At 39.1% G+C, this 21,936-nt stretch overlaps 2 protein-coding genes across 4 annotated transcripts in view; one reads left to right on the plus strand and one right to left on the minus strand.

Annotated features, from left to right (window-relative positions):
- Positions 1–21,936, plus strand: part of LOC122414470 (kielin/chordin-like protein) — a 207,435-nt gene that overhangs the window by 131,556 nt on the left and 53,943 nt on the right. The gene's annotated exons all lie outside the window — the stretch shown is intronic.
- Positions 15,173–16,923, minus strand: LOC122414471 (uncharacterized). Its single transcript, XM_043425766.1, has 4 exons — positions 16,868–16,923; positions 15,982–16,170; positions 15,639–15,896; positions 15,173–15,510 (listed from the first exon to the last, which is right to left on the minus strand). Exons 1-4 carry the CDS (start codon positions 16,913–16,915, stop codon positions 15,340–15,342), a joined length of 666 nt encoding a protein of 221 aa, XP_043281701.1. The 5' UTR covers positions 16,916–16,923; the 3' UTR covers positions 15,173–15,339.

Consider the following 21,936-nt stretch of genomic DNA (forward strand, 5'->3'; position numbering starts at 1 on the left):
TAAAGGAGTTACCATTCTGATTTAATCGTCGAAGTACGTCGGAACGAGGTGCTAAAAATATGAAAAATCCAATAAGTCGATGATATAAATATAAATCATGAAAATGACCTTTTTTATTTGTTATCGAGTCTCGATCGATTCGGTTTATTACTGTCATTTTTGACAATTAGTCTCTTAATTGTCATCCAATTTTCAGTCCCCGATAGACTCTGTTGCAGATTTTTTTCAATTACTCGTCGCACTTCGATTTTTCGGTTGTCAATTTTCCCTGGCACTTTACAACCAGAACCACTCGAGCCATCGACGTATTTCTGATATTTTTTCCAATATACCAAAAAGCTCTGAAATTTTGAACACAAAAAAATTGACGTTTTGACTGAGTTCGGTATATTGTATAAATGTATGGAGAGAAAATGTAATGGGAGAATAAGTCGGAGCTCTATATGCAAGTGACGAATATGCCGGATTCTTAAGAAGCCGAACCCCTTCACTTCGCTCGAGCTTATCGCACCCAGCGCATTTTTCCTAGCCTACGTGTGTCCGGGATGTCGCGAATGAGCTCAGCCATGTCGTACACTTGTTTGTGTGTATGTATGTGACGTCAGTACGGAATAAATGCACACCCAGGCCCAGGCTGGAGCGGCGTCGCATTTCCCGGTTCTCTCCTGAGCCACAGAATACCGCACTGAGATTTTTTTTCGCGTTCTTTGATGCATTCATTCATTGTTCGGAAAGTCGAATTTCCATATCATTCTCATTCCGTTGGAATCCCGCTTCTTTACCGCAGGCATTTTTCTTTGCCGAGGACAAGGAGAGAGAGAGAGAGAGACGCGTAGAATTTATTCAAATTTTCTGCGTTAGAGCTACTTTTTTCAGCATCTTTTCCATTTTTTAAATTCATTCCATATTCATGTGGCTTTGACACGGTTCTCATTTGCTCGAAAATCAGCACACCGGATATCGGTCGTTGAGCAGCTAGCCTTTCACCGGATCAACGCCATTTTCCGTTTTTTGTTAAAATCATGTACTCGGACGGTGATTGCGGATGAAAAATTAACTGCACCGCGTCAATCTTCATGGTGCATTTAAACGAAATAACTTTTAAGATTATTTTTACACAGCGAATCGTTACAAAGCCAGTGAACGGACGGCCGATCGAGAAAAAGTAGTTTTCTTCGATGACTTGTTTCCTGGATCGGTGACCGGTCAAGTGTAAGTTGCTCAATCAACGTATGGACACGCGCCCAGTCATATATGGTCCGGATAGCCCCCGCAATGTCTGACAACGAGTCTGTGTGCCACTCTGTGTGGTTTATTGCTCGTGAGAGACTTATTGCAAAAGCGACGTCGATTATTAAATCACACGTTGAAATTTTCACTCGATCGCGGTAGGAGCAACAAAGTCTGTGGGGATACACGGAGGCTCATTCTTTTCTAGTCAACAACACGCCCGGCTTTTTCTACTCCACAAACTCTTTTGCTATTTAATCTTCTTCTTTTTGCAAAGTCCCATGTCAAATTGGAATATCTGTGCGTTTGATCTTTACGATATCCGAGATTAATTGGAGCGTTGATAATGTGAATAATGATACATGCCTAGAGTACGGTTTCCTCTACGAATCGCTTGAAACACTTGGTTGTCTGTTATGCAGCGATCTGGAATAATCGCAAGATCCAAAACTGCACGCGAATTAGTCTCTACCCGTTTGACGGAGCTCTCTCTCTCTCTCTCTCTCTTCTCCTTCTCTCGCTTTTTCTCCGGTGCTCTCTCCTATTCGGCATCTACATATATATCTATGAATCTTTCTATCCCTCCGTCCGTCCCGCTCGCTCCGGCTTGCTCGGAGCAGAATCGTGATTACACATGTGGTTGCAAAGCACACTGCGAATATTTCCACCTACGATGAACGAACGAGGTCACTCCAACCGTAATGTTAACCATTTATCCGTTTAGCCATCACGAATTTCCCGGAAATTCCACTTCGAATAGTGGCACTGACGAGAGAACGTTTTTAATGTTTTCGACGCCTTGGTTTTCCTCGCGAGCAATAACCGGTATTATAAACTTCGGGAGCCGCGTCCACGAACCATTTTCGATCATGAACGACAGCAACAACATCAACGTAATCTGAGCCTGTTGAAAGAAACATCGTTTGCTACCGAGCGTGCAATTTTCAATCGAATTATTGTTTGCGAGACAACAAAATTTATCGACTGGAGCTAGATTCATTTTGGTTCGTCGCACAAATTCCTTGAGATTCCGGCTTTATCATGTGGCCCGTAACATTTCGGAGGGACAGGAATGTGAAAAGAAATGGAGCCTTCGTGCCTCGTTCCCTTTAATTCCCTTAGTGCCATGAAAGAAAATGGAAGAAAATAGTGTGAAAGGGACCGGACAGAAAGAAGAGTGGGGGCGAGGAAAGAGAGTCAAGGATTGAACAATCTTCGCGAATCTCTGCGATTCTAAGGGAATCCCCTTGATCGTTTAATTAAAGCAACGAGAGTTGAGATTCCATAGAGCCTCCTTCTATGTACGAGGTTCGTTCATCCACGCACACAGATAGCTGAAATGCTCTACTAAACTTTGATAACTTCAGCTTGTTCTCAAAGTACGCAGCTATAACTCCCACGCGTACAATTCCACAAAGTCTCCGGTAGCATCAAAATATAGTTTTTAATTATTTCATACTCGCGTTAATTGCTAATCACCGCACTGTCTCACTCCTAATGAAATTTTAAGAGAACGATAACGAATAAAAACAGTTGATGACGTACAAATAACTGGGGATGTACAGAGCAAAGTGGATTTGGGTAAACAACGTATAACGAGAAAACATAATAAAGGGGATGAAATGGCGAGAAGGGCTGATAAAGAGTTGAAATGAGGAAAAATAAAAGGGAGGAGGGCCTTCTCGCCGATTCTCCAGCCACCTAACCAAACAGTTCTACTTTTAAGACTTTTTTCCATCAACGTGCCAAACTCAGCGAACGAAAAATGTGAATCATCAAAATTATCATTGATCTTCTGGTCCGAGAGACAGGTGAAAAAAATTGTTCTCTTGTTCGTTTCCTAGAGCCAGAATATTTCGTTTGACAGTTAATGAGAAGTAGAACGGATGAATAAGAACGACAGGGGAATAAGAGCAAAAGGAGAAGAGCCAGAGATAGATAAAAAGTGATGTTATGCGAAGCTAAAGGGAAGAAAGGAGCAGGGGATGGGGAAAAAGCGTTCTTGTCTCGATGAATCTGCAGCCGAGGACAATGCCAGAAGGATACCTGTTGAGTGATCATCTGTGTCCATCGACTCGTGCTCGTCGGTTGCACCTATTTCTATCCCTCCTTGCGCTCGACTCTCCCTCCGGAGCAATTTGCTTCTTTTTTCTTTTCCCCCTGCCTAACTGTCGTAACCTATCTTGCCTTAATGCCTACGTAATTTATTCGAGACGCGTACCTTTGAAGCACGTCTCATTTTTTTTCGATGAATGAGCGACCGTGGTGAAACATAACGACCAAGTGAAAGAAAAGTTACTCCTTTCCACTATAAAGAGGGACTTCTGATGTTCTTTTTTGTGCAAATCTCCTTAAAATGAAATGATTTCCGAGATAAAGTGAACTCCTATTCAGTCATTACGAAATACTGAAGTACTCATAACTTTGCAATTAGTTTTGTTAATAAAGTATTTAACGAAAATGATTTTATTGGTTCTTACCTGAAAAAGCGAAAATATTAATATTCGCAATGTCAAAGGTTACGAGCACAAACTTTATTAGCCGTTCAATCGGATTCATTGACCATCATTTTTTCTGCAACAAAGATGAATTTTTGTTTTTAAGATTATCAATGTTCATGTTTTACCGAGGAAAAAAATGCTCTATTTAATAACGAATGAATAAAATGAAAATTTTTTCTTCATTGTCCGTTAGTTTTGAAGGTATTTTCCGCCTCGTACTCCAAGTAATGACCGGGTCGAGTTTGCGGGATTTGTTCTCTGAAAAGAGCACGTAGATCGAAAAACCGAGGAGCCTTGAGAACGAAATCATGACTGAGGAAACGAGGCAAGATTGAAAAGAACGGAGAAAAAACGCCGCACGATTGTTGAATTCTCATTTTTTATTTCTTCAATTATATTTTTATTCAAAGCCCAACGACGCGGTACAAGTTGACGACTGCTCTTCAGTTTACCATCAATTATATTGTCATCGGTTGCATGAGCAACGGAAAACGGCGCACTGTAAAATCGTTTGTTCTTTTTCATAAATGAATTGAGGTAATGCATGAAAACGTAGCTGTTCTTTCAAGATAAAAGATACAACAATGGTACTGCAAAATCCACGGGGACGTAAGAAAACAATACGTTCAAAACAGTCATTTATAGAGCTGAGCAATTTTTAGTGATATCGAGTAGAGCAGGGGTCGTAAATTATTCTTATTTCGAGCTGCCCCGTATTTAAAAGGTATTTTTAAAAAATTTATTCTCTTACTAAATGATTTTAGTAACTCATAGAAATTCATCCGGATTTGGATTAAAGCTGTATGATTTTTAATGCTCTAAAAAAACCGAGTTTTGCGACGTTCTTCATTCAACAGTTGAGTGAACATGAAAATTCATCGGTACGTGAAATGTTGAAAATTTTTGTCTGAATTCAAATATCCACTGCCCTGAAAGAAGTCGTTCAAACGAATTCACAACGATTTGTGTTAACGCATCCAGACGTTTGTCAATATGCGGGGTAAAGCCGACGCATGAAAAACCTCTCCGACGAAGCTTCCACGTAAAATAATGGCGATGAGAGTGTCTCAACAATGTGATACTAATGCCAATTACTGTTAATCAAGAACTGCTATCTTCCAGTCCGCTCTGTATAACTGTGTGTGTTCATTGACAATCGTTAAATCAGTTGCCGCGCGTGCTCAATTCGCTGGGCATTGCGAATGTACGCGCAAACGATGCACGACCTCGTATAATGTTCCCCATTACTCGTATGAGCTCGTACATGCCGCGTACGCCACCATATTGACAGCACTATTAATATGACCGTGAAAATCGCGCCGCAACAATTATTCGCCTATGTCATCGATCTAATAACCTCCTCCGATGCGCGCAAGTTCATATTCGGTATACGGCCGCACATAAACCACTACGATCAAATGAAACGTCTACTACCTTAAACCTTAATGGTACCAGATACGAAAGATATGAAACAACAATTATCTACTACCAATAATGCTTTCAATTGGACTTGTTCGCTCAAAAACAACGTATCTCGATAGCGGATTATGTGAACTTGATCTATTTCTGACAAACTCATATCTTGTTACGATCTTGATTCATTTTACTGGAACTTGAGTCTCGAAATTTGATAAAATTTTTAAACATCAATACGGTGTACCGGCTCAAGTGCAATTTGATATTTTCAATCGTGTTTTATCGATTCCTAGTGCAATATTCTCATTCAGCGTAAAGGAGGGTGAACAAAGTTTTAAGAATCATGGGTGAGTTTTTATTGAAATCGTGACAAATAAATTTCGTAATGAGCAGCGAATTGATGGGAATCCGGCTCTGGTCTCTTCGGTTACTTATATGTGTGCAATTTGTGTTAAAATAATCTTTGTGACCGGTGCAAAAGGTGTCATGGCGTACGCAAGCTTCTTCGTATTTTCATTTATTCATTGCATTGATGAAGAAAATCTGCTCTCCGAAAACAGACCACAGCTGGGATCGGCTAATTAAATCTCACTTTTAAATGTTCTTTATTATATTTGGGTAATCGTTATATTTGCGACGAAATCCGGTACGAGCAGATTTTAGTTTGATTTTTTGATACTTGGCGCTGCGTATGCTATCGGTCGATGACTCTTAATAAACCTTAAGATATTCCTTTCACAAAGCCCAATGTTCTACGAATAATTGATTTTAAATTACAGTAAAGGAAAAGTACATGCGAATAAATTGGTGAAATTTCAGGTCAGGTTACCGAACATTCAATAAAGAAGGAAAACTTGGAAAATCGTAAAATTTATACGGGAGCTTATGGAGGTTCCATAATCGCCGAATTTCTGTCTAAATTCCTCATTCAAACTGCCTCACAGATAGAAAAAAAATGAAGGAATCAATAGCAACGATTTAAATAAAAGGTTACCGAATGTTTAAACGAGATATTAACTATAGGAGTTGGAAAAATGGCAGAAAAGGGCCACCAAAAAATACACTCATGCGAAAGGAATACCTTAATACGGGCTAACCACGTATTTCTGTCGCTGCTCTTCCGAACGGCAACCTTCTCCATACCTTAATTATCTTATTTTGAAACTCAATATCCTAGTCTCCGTTCGAATTGACAGTTGTAACATCCATTGATGAATGAAAAGTTGCATAAAATATGAAATACGCAGACAAGAAGTTTTGACGCAATTCGGTCTCCCAGATCCGGTCTGGTGGGTTCAGAGTTCAGAGTAAACAGTTTCTTCGCATGATTTCCAGCATATGATGAAGAATCTTGGAGTGAACGTAACTCAATCTACGTTGAGAAGTCCCCTATACTGTGGCCTACATCGCAACTGTAGTATTGACTGAGGACGCCTGGTGACAATTGAACTCGGGTATAATTACGCCTCCGGCTAGCCTTCATTATGCTCTCGCTTCAGTTGCGTACATATACAAGATATATGTGTATATAGAATGGATGATTCAAGCGGCTGAGAAACGGAAGGGCGAGTCGTACCCGGATTAAGGGGTTAAGCTTGCGCGGATGGGCCTTTTGGATCGTCGAACGTCAACGTCCGTATGTACGTACGTGTTTAGTGCAGGATATTATATATGTGAGTTGCGGCTAACGTGCACTAAAGCGCAATCGGAAGCTCCTTGCTCCCGGCGTAAACCAGAGTTCGCTGTTTCCAGATGAGAAGCCACGATATCCGCCCTAAGCAAACTTCAGTAAATGAATCTGTAGATCAACGTACGAGAATCGATGGATTCTTCGACAGAGAAAGGTCGCTCAATACCTTCGTCTCCGTTGAACCGTGTTTTCCTTGTCCGCTGTTGGTAGAAATTCTCTAATGTTTCTCTCATTACAAATCCATATAGGCTCATTGTACATTGACGCTCGACAGGGCTTGCCGTACGGGCAAATGGACAAAGTCAATTTTGGGCTCGCGTTCACTCGAAAAACTGGCCCTATTGGGCTGTGCAATGACAAATACCCAAATTGTCATCCACTTCTGATTCCATCATTTTTATCGTTCAGGTTGTTTTGTAGAGTCTAAACATGCATACGATTGTCCAAGATGGAAAGGTCTTGTGTTCAAGCCCATTGGGGCATTGGAATTTCCACTATTCTCATAAATTCCATTCCCCTCGACGTATATTCGTTGCAACTGTTCCTGACGACAAAACGTCGAGCGTGAAAGTTTGCGGTGCGATATCCGTGGACGTGATCGTAAATTTATTGGCGTACAGCATTAAATATGGGATAAAGAGGAGAATTCATCATTTCGTCGATCGCAGAGTGTCATTTATAATACACGCATGTGTAGTAATGTTTGAAAAGAAATAAGGCGAGAGCTAGTGGATATCACGCGCTCGGTTGAACGGCAGTCAACAAAGCTTGGTCGACGGCAAGTGGGGTGGTTAACTGGTGCTCGTAAATTAAGTGGAAACGGGCGCGTCCTTAACCGAGGTTGCTGGCAATAGTGGTTGGTTGTATGGTTGGCAGGTTTTCGTCTATACCGTATACACGTCGTATTATAGACTGGCGTGGGCGGGAAGTGTGATATGCAGTTCGCTGCAGCCCATATTTATCGAAAACAGCGTTCATATCGATTGGTCAATCCGAAATTAGTGGATCCGAAACTCCTGGGCGTAGAATCAACGCTCCGTTCAGTTTATTCATGAATACGCTTATAGCTATTGGTTCATAGGCATAAATTGGCTCGATCATTAGCAGGCGAGCAGAGTATTTCGCAACCCTAATTATTCCTGATCTTGCATGGCACATGAATTTGTAGTGAGTTGTTTGAAAGTCATCAAAATTCAATTTCGTTCGACCCAATACAACTTTCATGGACGAAACTATTCCTTTGAACTTCCAGAATTCAATATTCATTCGTTATAATTACGGAATTTGGGGGGCAGAAATCGAGTGGAGACTTTTCAAGTTTCCTTTGAATTACTCTCCACTAAATCACCGCGTTGTTAACTAAACAAAAGGTGAAAAGTTGCTCGATCAATAAATATTCTCAGTCGAACTGCAATATCTCACACACGCGGGGCGAGTGTATCGCCGAATTGAGAGCACGAACGTTGGCTCGTGAAACTGTGGTCCAGGCAGATAGGAAATTTATCGGTGCGTGCTACGCGGACCTTACTATTCGCCCGCGCATCCAACGTTCATTCGCTAAAACGCGTTCCACCCTCTCTAACTATTAATAGTTATGACCGATACGAGAACGGATCGCGGATCCGTCGATAACTGCTGACTGGTCATAGGAATGCGTGTGTGTTAGCGAAATGCGTTCATGACTGAATTGGGCAATGGAGAGAGAGAATCAAGTAGCAATTTTGCATTCGAATGATGTTTGATTGATTGTTTTACAAATTTATGTATAAAACTAGTTTGTGTATACTGAATCATCTGTCAAGTGTAATAAAGAAGTTGGATTGATGCTTCAAATAAAAAAAAAAAAAAATGATACAAATTGGTGATTCTGATTCCCGTTAAAACCAAAACGTTTTATAACTTATGAATCATAAATTTTCGTCACAAATCGCAATGACAAACACGTTTTCGTCATCTGGAAAGATGAATGGATTTCGGTGGGATTCACATTTTCACAAAATTTGCTGGTTACGTTTATAGGTCAGTGTTAATTAATCGTTTCGATCTCTCGAAACTGTAATGAGCTGCGGGAGTCTATTAATAATGAAACAACAGGTTAGACAGATTTGCTTTGATATTTTTATTCCTATCGTGTTTTTCTACCGTTATACCGAATTCCTATGAATATTTATACGCACATGTGTCGTTCGCCTTTGCCATATGCTCTGTGAATTAGCATTGATTATCATAATTGAGCACGTAAATTATAATATCGTTCGTGAGAAAGCTCAATGGGCATCCGTCAGCAGTGATAATTTCCAATTCGGTGTATAAAAAAGTCACTAAAATCGACGATTACATATTTCGATTATTCGAATTTTTTATTTTATTTCTCCTTTTCCCTTTAGTACAAACTGATCGGTGCATTGAAATTTCCAAAAAATTCCTTCCCCAAAAAATTATCACCAAACAATCAAAATTCAATTGCTGACGAAATACAAAGATTTTACATTTCGATTGTCAATCGAAGCTCGGACGATGAAAGACTAAACGATGAGACCTCGTTGTAAAATGGTGTTTTCTATTAAACGTATGCTGTGAGAATCAAACGCAAGCGATTGTCGACCGTGAACCTTAATTAGCCCGGGATCAATCGATGCCGCGTTCGCAACTGTTCGACGGAACGTCACGAATCTCGGCAATCTTTTATGCTCACCGACCTATATATACTTTTCCTATCACGTTGGCCTCGAGCGCACATGTTTTTTTTTTCTTTTTTTTTACTTTTTATTTTTTTATTCCATTTATCATTCCACTTTCTCTCATTCCGAATCCACCGCAATTCATATTCCATTAAACATTTCTATTTTCTACTCTATTTTTGTTCTCAGCTTTTTTTCTTTTTATTTATTTTTTTCTCCAAGCGACCTATTATTTCTAGCGTTCCCATTAAATTGCATTTATCCTTATCACCTTTGATCATTTATCATCACTCGATCGAGTTGACAAACTACATTTCCGGTGACCTGCTTACAGTCGCCCGAAGAACAAATGTTGAAAAGCAATTAACGACAATAAAATAGCTAGTGCTGTTATCTCTAACGCAACCCTTCGTAATTTCACATCCCCCCATTTATTGCTTTTTCTTAGCGTGTCCGGTACACTGGGAATAAAAAGGGAGACAGGGGGAGGTATAATAATAAATAGATAAAGAGAGCGAGAGAGATAGATATTGCTGCTCTATCGTGAGTGAATGTCCATCTCATTAACATATCACTTTTCGTTCCTATACGTCATATCCCCCACGGAGGATCGCACACATATAATCACACTTTGAATTCAGCAACTTGCTTTTTAAGGCTTTTATATACACTTGTGGTGGGGGGAAAAATGAAACGGTGGGAAATCATTTCAAGGGTAAAATGTCGTCTAATACTTGAATCTTTAAACGCGATTATCTCGGAATTGTCGTTTTTTTTGAAAAATACCTTTGCGGTGGGCACGATTGCTAAAAAACTATTAATCCGATCTATACCAACTTATACCACTTATTTATTATAAAACAATAGCCAGGGCCTGGACGAAGGATTTCGTATTGCGTTGGAAAAAAGAAATTGTACATTTTCAAAATTTTCATTCTCGTTTCCTCTTAATCGAGAAAAAAATAATAATGGGGACTGAAATAATACAGCTCTGGGAGGGAATTCTATAAATAATTTTGCAACCTTGGCAAAAGCAGTTTCCCATGTCTAAGGAACAAAACCAAGAGAAATAAGATTTTTCACCATTGTGTCGTCCTTATTAAAATATCGAATGAAATGAATTGAATGAAAAGTGTAGGAGTTAAACAGCAATTGCTTTTTTATTAAAGGACGTAAAAATCGTTAATGGAAAAGCTGCGTGACAGAGTAGCACGACTGCATTTGCAAATGCATGAAGTTTCGAACGGTTCATACTCCCGAGGCAATTAACCGATGTAAACAGCCATAGAAGTCTCTATCGTATCGCAATTCCATAGCACCCTCGTGACGCCACCAACCGTGCATGGTTGGATCCTCTTATTGCCGGAAATATCGATAATCACACCGTGTAATCGGATCCAGATAGAGTTCAGCAGTTATGGCAAACTCCTGTCGTGCAAAAACGTACTCAATGCACCGAGGTGGATTCAATAGCCCACGTGTAACGAACGGAGATACAAATCATCGAGAGCACTGGATTCTCTCGTTTAATCAATCGGCGTTCAGTCTTCAAACACCGCTCCATATATTTTTCATTGAGCAAATTGAAGAATTTTCAAACATTAACGAGTTCACCCACTCACGCATTAGCCGCACGCACACACGCGGATTTTGTTATAAATAATGTATTATAATTGAAGCACGAAAACGAGGATGTGTGACGAAGAAGTCAAGGTTGAAAAGCAATCGGCCTGTACGAGGATTTTCCCCTTAAGCCCATCCGCAGCTCTGTGGTCGTGACCGCTCGCCGCGTAATTAAAATGAATGTAATTAGTCGACCGCTCGCACCCTGCCCATGCCGCCGCCGCCCCCCCCCCCCCTCTTTGCGCTTTTGCATTACGCAAGACTCGGATATCAACGCGGTTCCATTCTACTGTGCTTGCGTCGACCGTATGCACGGGTATTTCCGTACATTGCGAATACGCCATCCGGATTCCACTATTCGGAGTCGTCCGTGTTATCAGATTTTTCTTTCGAATCCGAATTTTCACGTATCCCAATGATACGAATTCTAAATTCAAATCTATCGAAAACGTAACTTTTCCTCTGTGCATCGAGCGAAACTTCGCGTAAATTCATACGGATATACTGAGGCGGAACGCGATAATACTTTTACTCCGGCGAAGTGCGAAAACGTCGGTTGCTCTTTTTTGGAGCGCGGTTTCTTTGTGGCTTTCGTGAAGGATGCTTTGTCCTTCTGCGGCTGAACTTGCTCTTACGTGTACACGTACTTTCTCATGAAAAGTGGTGGCAGATTTGTACGCAGGAGTAGTTGAGATGTATAAACCGGATCAAGAGCAGCGAGATCGTCGTGGATACTCGTTTTCATTTCTACGGTGAAAAAAGCTGACGCTTTGCCCCTAACTCTTCTCGGTGAGCCGCATGCCTCTCATCTTTTTCCTTTGCAGCTCACCATCCTTTCTCCTTTCCGTTTCCTTCATCTCGGAGTCACCAAATCTTTCAACTATGAAGATCTTCCGCTCTTTTGCATTCCCCAAAAATGCATATAGCTCATTCCGCTGCAAAACCTTGACGTACACTTTCTCGCTCGCTTGCTCCACTCGAACGTCTGACACATGGGGCATTCCGACCGAGAGAAAAAGCTTGCTGGCAGCTGTATATCTGAGGTTGCTCCAATTCGACAATGAGCTGAGCCTAAAAATGTTTAAAAAAAGGAAGTGAAGAAAGTTGCATCCGTTGTATTGAATTCAAGTGCTTAAACATTTTCATAATTTTCGACGATCCGTCACCGGACGAGACCACTCCTTTTAATGATTCGGAGCCTACGAAGTCGTCGCGTTTAATATTTGCAAAAAAGTTCGTTCTAAGCATAGCTAAAGGTTGTTCAATTACGAGAGTTGATACCCCATTTATACTGTATTTTAATGGAGGTACTCTAAAAGCTGGAAAAAAAAACTCGACCCCTCAATGGTTCGTGGTAGAAGAAGAAAAAAAGAAGTAACAACGGCGCCCACCAAGGATTATGTAGATGAGAGAAAAATCGTTTAACGATAAAACATCATGGTGGGATGAGCTCTTTAAGAGACCGGATACACATACCCTCCCAAGCTCGAGCGTGCTGTTCTATTATACAAGATATTCGCTCCTTCGTTGGGGACGCTTTTCTCACGAATGAGGCCTCGTTTGCTCAGACTTGATGAGATGGCTAGACATCGAGCGTTTTCTCGACAATTTCACGAGGCTTACAAGATACAGGAATGAAGCTCGTGGGGAGAAGTGCTTGTTGACTCTCGTGCGGTACACGCGTATCTCTTCAGTGCAAATCTCCAGTAAAAACCGAGTAAAAACACTCCTTAATGAGTCATCTTTTTGAATTTTCTCACCATGTTTTTCCCCGAATGGGTTCGAGACACGTAAACTCTGTTTTCGTACTGTAAGACGTTCTCACTCTTAGCAGACCTTTTCCATTGAGTGCGTAAGTTGTCCCGCATGACCCGAGGACACAGGCATGGCGTCAAGTCCAGATTGCAAAGTCCAGCCCGTGAGGCCACCTTCAAAAACGAATTAATTGGGACAACTTTCCACTGAACGATTGGAAAAATACTTACTGCAAACGAGGATTCTAATTGTGTATAACGCAGACGGGAAATTCAGTGAAAGTAAATTCAATCAGGCAATATTATTCGTACTGATATTGATATGTTACGGGTCCGTCTTTTGTCAGATCAAAAATGGTATACTTTTGATGATACTGTGACAGGAGAATTAAATTCCCTTGACATCGACGCTCGACTTGAACTCGTCAACTGTAGCAAAGTTGTGTCGTCACATTTAGGTTTAGTATTAGGCAAAACTTTATTTATTATAATCTCATGAAATCTCACGTTCGTCGAGCCGGTCATGCTACCATTACCTCGGCCCTAATTTCTGTACTTTGGTCGCGAATTCCGGTCAACGTTGGCATTGTGAAATTCGGTGTTCTTTCCGTCTGTTCAACGAAGATCGAACAATTATAGATTTTAGACGAAAAGGTATGTCGTATGGCGTATCTATTAATCAGGTAAATTGTGAACTCGCATCGAAAAAGAGTTAGGCAACCGCTGTCTGGTGGAATCTTGTCAACACTCGAGGGGTTTCAGTATAACGACAAATCCCAAGGAGGAATATTGTGGAAGAAATAGGGTATTTTACACGATATGTAAAAAAATATATAAAAATGCATGATTATGATAGATTTCGTAAAAAGTAAACGAGAAACGTCAATATTTATTCATAAAAATGCAATGTAAATTTTATAATTTAATTTTAAAAATCGTCTTTTTTCATCTGTTTTTCAAATGTCGAAAACACCATCCGCCATATTGGATTCCAACGTGACGTCACTCCGATAGTAAACGATTGTTTAGATTCTTATTGTGCGCTCTATATTATTTTGAAATTTTACAAGTTATTATGCACGTTTGTGAACTTTTATCATTCATTTGATTAAAATCGCATTATGGAAAACGGTTTTGTGAAAGCAGATAGTACAAATCTACCAATGGTAAATATCAATGATGGTGGCGATGAATCCACTATTTTTGTGGCATTTTTACACTTGTATTATTGCATTCAGGCACGAGACACCAATGATATACTACGATAACTCATTATTTTTACAAATCTTATTACTTGGTCTTTCGCAATTGTATTGTTTACTAACGGAGTGACGTCACAAACCGAAAAAACATGGCGGCTAGCGTTTCCGCGCGAAAATTGAAAATCATAAATAAAAAATAGTTTTCAAGACAGTTTTCGGTCTTATAAAATTGAAATAAAAATTCTACTGGTTTATTACGATCGCAGGATTATTTTAAAACAGTTTTCAAAAAAAGGTGTAATACCCTATTGTCAAATATCATCGTCGAGAAGTATTTTATTTCCGTGTCATCAACAAGATGTCAGTCAATAAATAAAATTTTATAATTTATTCAGAATTTTCAATCTTTTTGCGCACTCTTGCACGATTTGTCAGCCTCAGATGACCCGCCCTGATTTGTCAGTCTCGATAATTCAATTATCGGGGTCACTCCGTGTGGCAGCCGGATTTTTTGAGATAATTTCTCGATTTTCTGCAGCGAGGAAAAGAATAATAGACTTAAGAAATTTGAAAGTTTCATTTATTGGTTTTTCCACTCTATAATAGAATTTTTTAACTCTGAGATCAAAATACAAAAAAAAAATTTAAGGATTTTCGCGCTTTGAAAGAAAAGATTTAAATTTCCCGTGGAATAGTTTCACCCCGGATTAACCCGAAATATCGGAGTTAAAAAATTCTATCACGGAGTTGAAATACCAATAAAGAAACCGTTCAAATTTTAAGTCTGTGTTTTTTTCCTCACCGCAAAAACAAACGCAAAAAAATCCCAAAAAATCCGGCTCTTTTCAAGAACTTTCAAATGACAAAGGATCTCAGGCTATGTTGCGGTTTCACGTTTAACGTTTTTTCTATCGATTATAAATTTTTGGAAAAATTGAAACTATTTGAAAGTTGAAACAACTGAAATTATACAAAAAATTTGTTTATGTATTTCGTATCTATTTTTTATTCAAATTCTTGTTGTACAGAACGATCTTACAGTAAAACAAAAATATTTTTCTCGGTTGTTGAATGATTTTTATGGAAGCGTAACAGATTTCGAATTATTCAATCGAAAAATTCAATCGATAATCATCACTGTTTCAACTGCCTAGATTTCGGTTAGCTTTGCGATCTAGTTTCCCTTGTGTGATTTCATCTTTATTGGTCAATTTATTTGAGTCTCTCTCGTAACACTCATTATTAGGAATGGTACACACACTTATGAGTTCTGCTGACAACGCTTGTTCCGCGATGATAGAAACGATGGTACTCAACCAATAAGATTGAATCCAATAGATCGGATGGGGTAATATTTTCGTCCGGGAGATTCGCCGTCTGCTTACAGACATCACTATGGATGTCCTCCAAAATCTGAATAATCGGGAAAAAAACAAAAACCCGATTAAGACTCCCATGCTGAAGCCGTAGTTGGGTGAGGATGCAGGGTGACTGCGTTTAGCAAAAACCCATTTCATTTCAGAGACACAAGTGATACTCACATTTTCCCAATTGCTTCCCGAACACGTGTTGTTTGAAAATTTAAGAACGAGCACTTTTTCCACAGCCGAATTGATTGATTTCATTATTTTCTCAAGTTTTTCGACCTCCCCGCTCAGTGCACGGTTGACAATGGCATCCCCGTTGCTCTTCACATCTCGCTCTTTTGTTTCAAAATCTTTCAAGTATCTCATGCACCGCCGTTTATTATAACGGCCCTTCGGGTAACTGTCTACTTCGTTCTTTGCCAACCGTTGAATCTTCGTAGAAGAATTGATAAAAACACAATTATAATTATATAGAGACACCGAAAATTATCGTGCAACGATTTTTCAAGCATTTTACCCATTCGAAGCGAGTCGCCATTTTTTGTTTGAACTGTTCAATTTTCTCAGAGTTATTTGTGCCGTTCAACGAATTTACCACTGAGTACAATTTGCTCACGGTGTCGAGCTGATTTGCGATTACTTCTGCTGCGGTATTCATCATTGTGTTGCATAATTGTTCCGACGTTTCGATACTGGCGGACTTTGCCTGTTGAATATTTATTATAAATTTGTTTATAATTCGAATATTTGATGAAGGACAATTTGAGAGATCATTTGAAAAAATAATTCATAATTGGATGAGATAATTCAATTGAATTACTCTAATATCTGAGTTTAAGGTAGTGCATGAACGAAACGATTTTCTTAAAAAGGTTTTGAAATTTACTCAGAGTTTAAATGGATACTCGACTGACATTACGTTAAAAATTGAACGAAATTGATAATAAGCACTCGTATAACCTCACATTTGGTTATGTCGGAATTTTGTTTCTTCTTGGCTTGGCCCATTCTCGTCATAGTCTTCTGACTTTTTATTAATACTTTTTTCTTGATCCATTTCCCTTTGAGCTCTCTAATGCGATTTTTTACATAAAAAACTATAATATTTTCGTCAGGGACAAATAAAATTTCGGGTTCGGTCAATGATGGATCTTCGATTAATTAATGGTTTGTAATTTCATTCGCCAAATATAAGTTGAACAAATTTATATGCAATTTTGAATTGATAACTCTGACATTAATTTAAAGTGATTATATCTTCAATTAGGGAGTAAAAATCGATCCAATTTATAGACACCCATAAAATACAATCCTTCGGGCATCATCTACCTTAAGTTTTTCAATCTAGTTGTATTATATATACGAGTTAGATATATTTATACGATTTAATCAAGTTCAATTACCGAGGCAACAAAAGCGGTCGCAGCAAGAACAATTGCGAGCTTCAGCATCTTGACGATGTTCCTTTTCTCGTAGCTGGGAAAATTATGATTCACCAGTAGAATCTTTCGTTTTATATAGTTTTTGGATCTATAGAATGTTAAACGTGCTCTTTTTTTTTATCTTTAAAATTTGATAACGAATTCATCGCTTTTGAGAACAGTCAAATATAAAATTTTTCCTGCTGATAAGAAATTATGTTTGAATATTGATTGATCAAGATCATTTTTTATTCGTAATATTTCAAAAGCTGACACGGATCCACCGATCGAATGTCTTTGCTCCATTGTTCAAGATTTTTCAATAGTTCGCTCCCGAGTGAGTGTTTGCATTTCAAACGAAACATCCATACCGAATGCTAACAAGATGTTAACGAATGCATATGTTTGCGATACAACATTTTAAAAAAAGTATAAACCCGTTGCCTAAATGAACACTGGACTAGTACCAGCGAAAGATAAGAATTTTGGTATCGTCGCTCGATCGTTCGATCGATGAAATAATATTGATCTATCTAACGTCACTTTTCCCCCTCGCTTTATCTAAATTTTCCAAGACCTCGTTCTCCTTTGCTCTGCCGATCAATGTCGCCACCGTCTTCGGATGTCTCCCGAATGTCGAATTTCCTCATAAATCAATCTTACATATATTAATTCAGTAACCGCCTCGAAGCATTTCCAAATGGATGCTTTTAAAAATCCGAAAACTCGTTCAGGGCACTATTACCGAATTATTTGAAAGAATTTAAAAAAGATCCACTGTTTCGTTATTGAAATAATGGAAAACTAAAATTGCGGTTCTACGTGTTTTCTCATGTTACGGAAAACGGTGAAAGAATTGGCATTTCACGCCGGAATTCGGCAACTATGAATTTACCTCGTTGTCATCAGTTAAAATAATAAAATCGATTTTTTGAAAATTCTGATCAGGGTAGACCCCTTAATTTCATATACATTTAACAGTATTTTTCATATATTTTTGACATTCAAATTGGCAATTATTTTCGGAAACTATTTCTGTCTATACATTTTTTATGGGATTCCTTTTTTCCCCTGCTTCATTTTCCGCTCAAGTTTGCTCTTTTTCCCTTCCTCCTCCTTCATTCCGTCTGCATCATGATTATTTGCAATAGTTCGGTTTGTCAGACGGCTCGCTGTCTTCATTTTGAAACTTATAATTTAATTCTTTAATTCAATCAGAAAAGTAACCCCACAGTAAGTAACTTCTTCAATATTGTATTCGAGGCTTTCCGTGTAATTACTTCGGTAAGAAGAGCAGAGAGAGACTACCAACGAAGTCCATGAATTTCGGATGAAGTACTTAGCGAGCTTTTTTCTTCATCCACATAATATACTTCTCCATCGTGGTCACGAACCCGCCAAATGTTTCAGACGAAATTGTTTTCCAACCTTTCGTTTGAATTTTTTTCTCATTTTTCTTCTTTTTCTCTATCTTATAAAAAAACAATTGTACAAAGTTTTTATTTAACAAACAGTTTTTTGTGAAGTTTAAACTGTACTTTCGACCAATCGATGAGTACTTTTTTACAACCTCTTCAAAAACTTTTAATGGGAGTTTTGTAATAGTAAGGCGATTTGTTACCGATGCACTACCAATCAGGCAAAGTAAATGTATTTGGTTCAACTTTTTTCATAATATTAATGCTGTTATTTCAAGTTAGATATAGCGTATGATTTGTTACAAAGCACATAGTAAACCCGTTTCCTAATCTCAACCGAAATCTCACAACGATCAGGGGGCCCTGAACGCAGGCACACAATTGTGAAATAGAATTCTCTCGATGGCATATCTATAGAACGGGAAGTCCGTTGTTCCGCAAAGTTAGTTTCTAATTGAATACGCGCAAAATCACGCTGGAATGACTTTTCGTTTGCTTGCGCGTACAGGGAGACTCTCGAATCTCGAACGTGACTCGACGGTTTGTACACACACACACACACACGCACACACACACACACACACACACACACACACGCGCGCGCTCTGTATGAAATACACACAGTTCTTGTACGAGAAACTTATGTGCCGGCGTCTACTGATACAATGAGAAATACTATAAACTAATCTTAGATTCCAACCGCAATTCCCTCCTCAACGACGACAAATATATTCGAGAGTCGCCTTCTAAGCGAAAATTCTCGTTGGGCTAGACCTGAAAACGAAACGAGCAAACCGGAAAACAATGCTTTGGAAAAAAACAAAATATTTGCACGATCGATTCGCTCGGTCGTAGGCTTGCCTTCCGGAAATGAAGTAGCTCGTCGTTTGTATTAGAATCGATCCTTCGAAATATACTCCTGTTGGACGGAGAAAACACGCCAGCCATTAAATCCAAACCGTTTTCTCCGCTCTACGAGTTCAGTTGGAAATAAAGCACAATTTTTCGTCGTCGAAAGATTTTGTTGTTAAAACAGCTCTGATATCGGTGTGAAAAAACCAGATCGTGATATCGGCGAAAGAGGACGTTTACAGCTGTATATTTTGTTAAAACGTAACAGAGTAAATATAATAATAATCCGCATATGTATGTATAGTGAACGTCTCAGGGGATTGGTGAAGATACGAGCCAAGTGGCATTGACGAATGTAGCTATTAACTGAGAACTGATGCCAGCTCATTTTTCCAAGCAGCACAGCACCGCTGCGAACTAGACTTTATTCCCCAGACTACGGGCTGCTTACTGCCTCGGAGACCACTGAAAAAAAAGAGAGGAAAAAGTACTAGATGGAGCGACGCAACCAGTGGACCAGGAAGAATCAGAAATGGAGGAAAAGAGATGTTTCAACCCATTAAGGCTCGAGTGAACTGAATTCAAACGTTAGCTTTTTTGATTCTTTAGCATGCTCACAAAAATGAACATCTTTATAGGCAAATAGTAATTTCTTAGGTCTTCAGGGTCGCTCATTCGAACGCCGCTGAGAAAATTTTAGAAAAAATACATCTTATCGTACTTTTTTAAGGAAACGTGAAAAAAAAACAGAATTTTCCACTGTTTTTTTTTCGATTTCTTCACTTTTCGTCGGGAAAACATTTTTTTATCACTTTCAAACTTATTGGGAAAGCAGTTTCGATACTCTGACAAGAAAATCCTGCTTTAGGAAAAAAAAATTTTCACGATAGCGTTGTCAAAATAGCAACTCGAGCAATGAGTTTTCATTCCAATGGATGATTACGAATGTTTATCGGTTCGGTTTCATGTTTTCGAAGACAAAGTAATATTTATTCGTGTTTCGGGGTCGCCGATCCCAATTTCGATATCGAAATGGTGAAATTCAAGATGGCGGCTATCCAAACTCGATGTTTTCTATTCAACCGGCTTGAAATTATACTTATGGGGGTTTCTGGGTCACTGATCACTTTCCTAATGTTTTCCTATCGAAAAATGAAGAAATCGAAAAAAAGCGGTGAAAAATACTGTTTTTATTCACGTTTTCTTAAAAAAGTATTACAAGATGTCTTTTTTCCAAAATTTTCTCAGCGGCATTCAAAAGAGCGACACCCTGAAAACATAAAAAATGACCATGCGCCTATAAAAATATTCATTTTGTGAGTATGCTAAAGAATCAAAGTTAACGTTTGAATTTAGTTCATTCGGACTTCAACAGGTTAAGTACTGTCACCAGGAAAAAAGTTATTACGAAAAAATCGGTCGAAGGATGAAGATAAAAAATGATTATAAAATAGTATTGACGTTGCGAAGATAGTCGGTCGTCATGATAAGTAAGTTGTACTCTTGCTTAGATACAAAAGTGTATTTATCCGTATAAAAACATGATCGAAAAAGTCATTCGCGAGGTTCAGTGCTTCAATGAAATTCATGAGAAGACAACACGATGGATAAGGACAACGTGAAACGGATATAGAAAACTTCACCGTTTACAGGAAGGGGCAAAAAGCACACAATCTAAATATTCAGCGAGGTATGAGATTGAAGATAGGGAGTAAACTTTCAGGAACTGAGGACAGAACGAAAGTATCAACCGTCGAGATTTGCCTGTTTATTCAAGCTGCCGCCTCCCTCCATAAGTCCATCGATCCGCCTATCGAGTCTTTCTATACCTTGCTGTTGTTCCTTCCAATGACAATACTTGAGGGAATCGGAATGTTCGTTTTTCACGGTGAGCAGTATCCCTGTATGTAAGTAACGTGTGTGGCTGACATGGCATAGTTCGGAAGGGTAAAAGAGGAAAATAAAGTCAAAAAAACCCATTTCGATTTTCGTTTCCCCTGGTGAGAAATACTCGACAAACTCACTATTCGAAATATTCCGAACGGAAGAAACTTTTTTTTTTTACTTCTGAACATCAATTCCTGAAACCCGTTTCAGATTTGAAGTATCGACCGATTGTTTCGATCACCATACAATTGGTAGGTATTTCGAATGTGCAAAATCGTAAGAAAATGAGAATCAATGCCCTGCCCATATGCGGCATGTTAGAAAAAGTGCTTAATAAGATTCGCAAAACCGAGACAAATTGAGAAGGCGAATAAGTGTTGAAAATAAAGTAAATAAACCGATGGACTAATCTGTCGTTGGTTTGTTTTACCGTTGTGTCTGAGTTTGCTAAGCGTTTGGTGAACGAGGGAACGACGAGAAATTACGAGGAAAAAAGAAGAACGAGTGGAAGAAAGATGGTTGACTTTAACGAAGACAAACGTGGCGTGTTGGATAGGGCCACATTCTCTCGTTCGCTAACTGAGCCAAGGTTTGATCGGTAAGCCATGTATACACTTTCTGTGACTACGTTTACGTACCAAGCAAACCACAGAAAGGCAGGTATGTGTGTATGCACACGCGTCCTTGGAGAACAAAAATCGTGGCCCTCTGAAAGGGAAAAGCGGTGGCGAGGTTGGGGATGCTTGCATTTCCATATATGCTATATAAACTACGGAGGGATTCGTTGGTCCGCGAGCCTGGGATAAGTTGGCAAAACGCCAGGAACACGGTATGGGCCGACGAAGCGAACCCTTGGGGCGCCGTAGTCCTTTCTCTCTTTTTAGTTGGAGGGTG

This window comes from Venturia canescens, chromosome 8, assembly GCF_019457755.1.
Source record: "Venturia canescens isolate UGA chromosome 8, ASM1945775v1, whole genome shotgun sequence".
NCBI lineage: Eukaryota > Metazoa > Arthropoda > Insecta > Hymenoptera > Ichneumonidae > Venturia > Venturia canescens.

Coding starts and splice junctions, on each gene's coding strand:
- LOC122414471 (XM_043425766.1), bottom strand. CDS start 16,915: ATGCTGAAGCTCGCAATTGTTCTTGCTGCGACCGCTTTTGTTGCCTCG. Junction 16,171..16,867: donor CGACCGCTTTTGTTGCCTCG/GTAATTGAACTT, acceptor AATATTCAACAG/GCAAAGTCCGCCAGTATCGA. Junction 15,897..15,981: donor TGGCGACTCGCTTCGAATGG/GTAAAATGCTTG, acceptor TCTTCTACGAAG/ATTCAACGGTTGGCAAAGAA.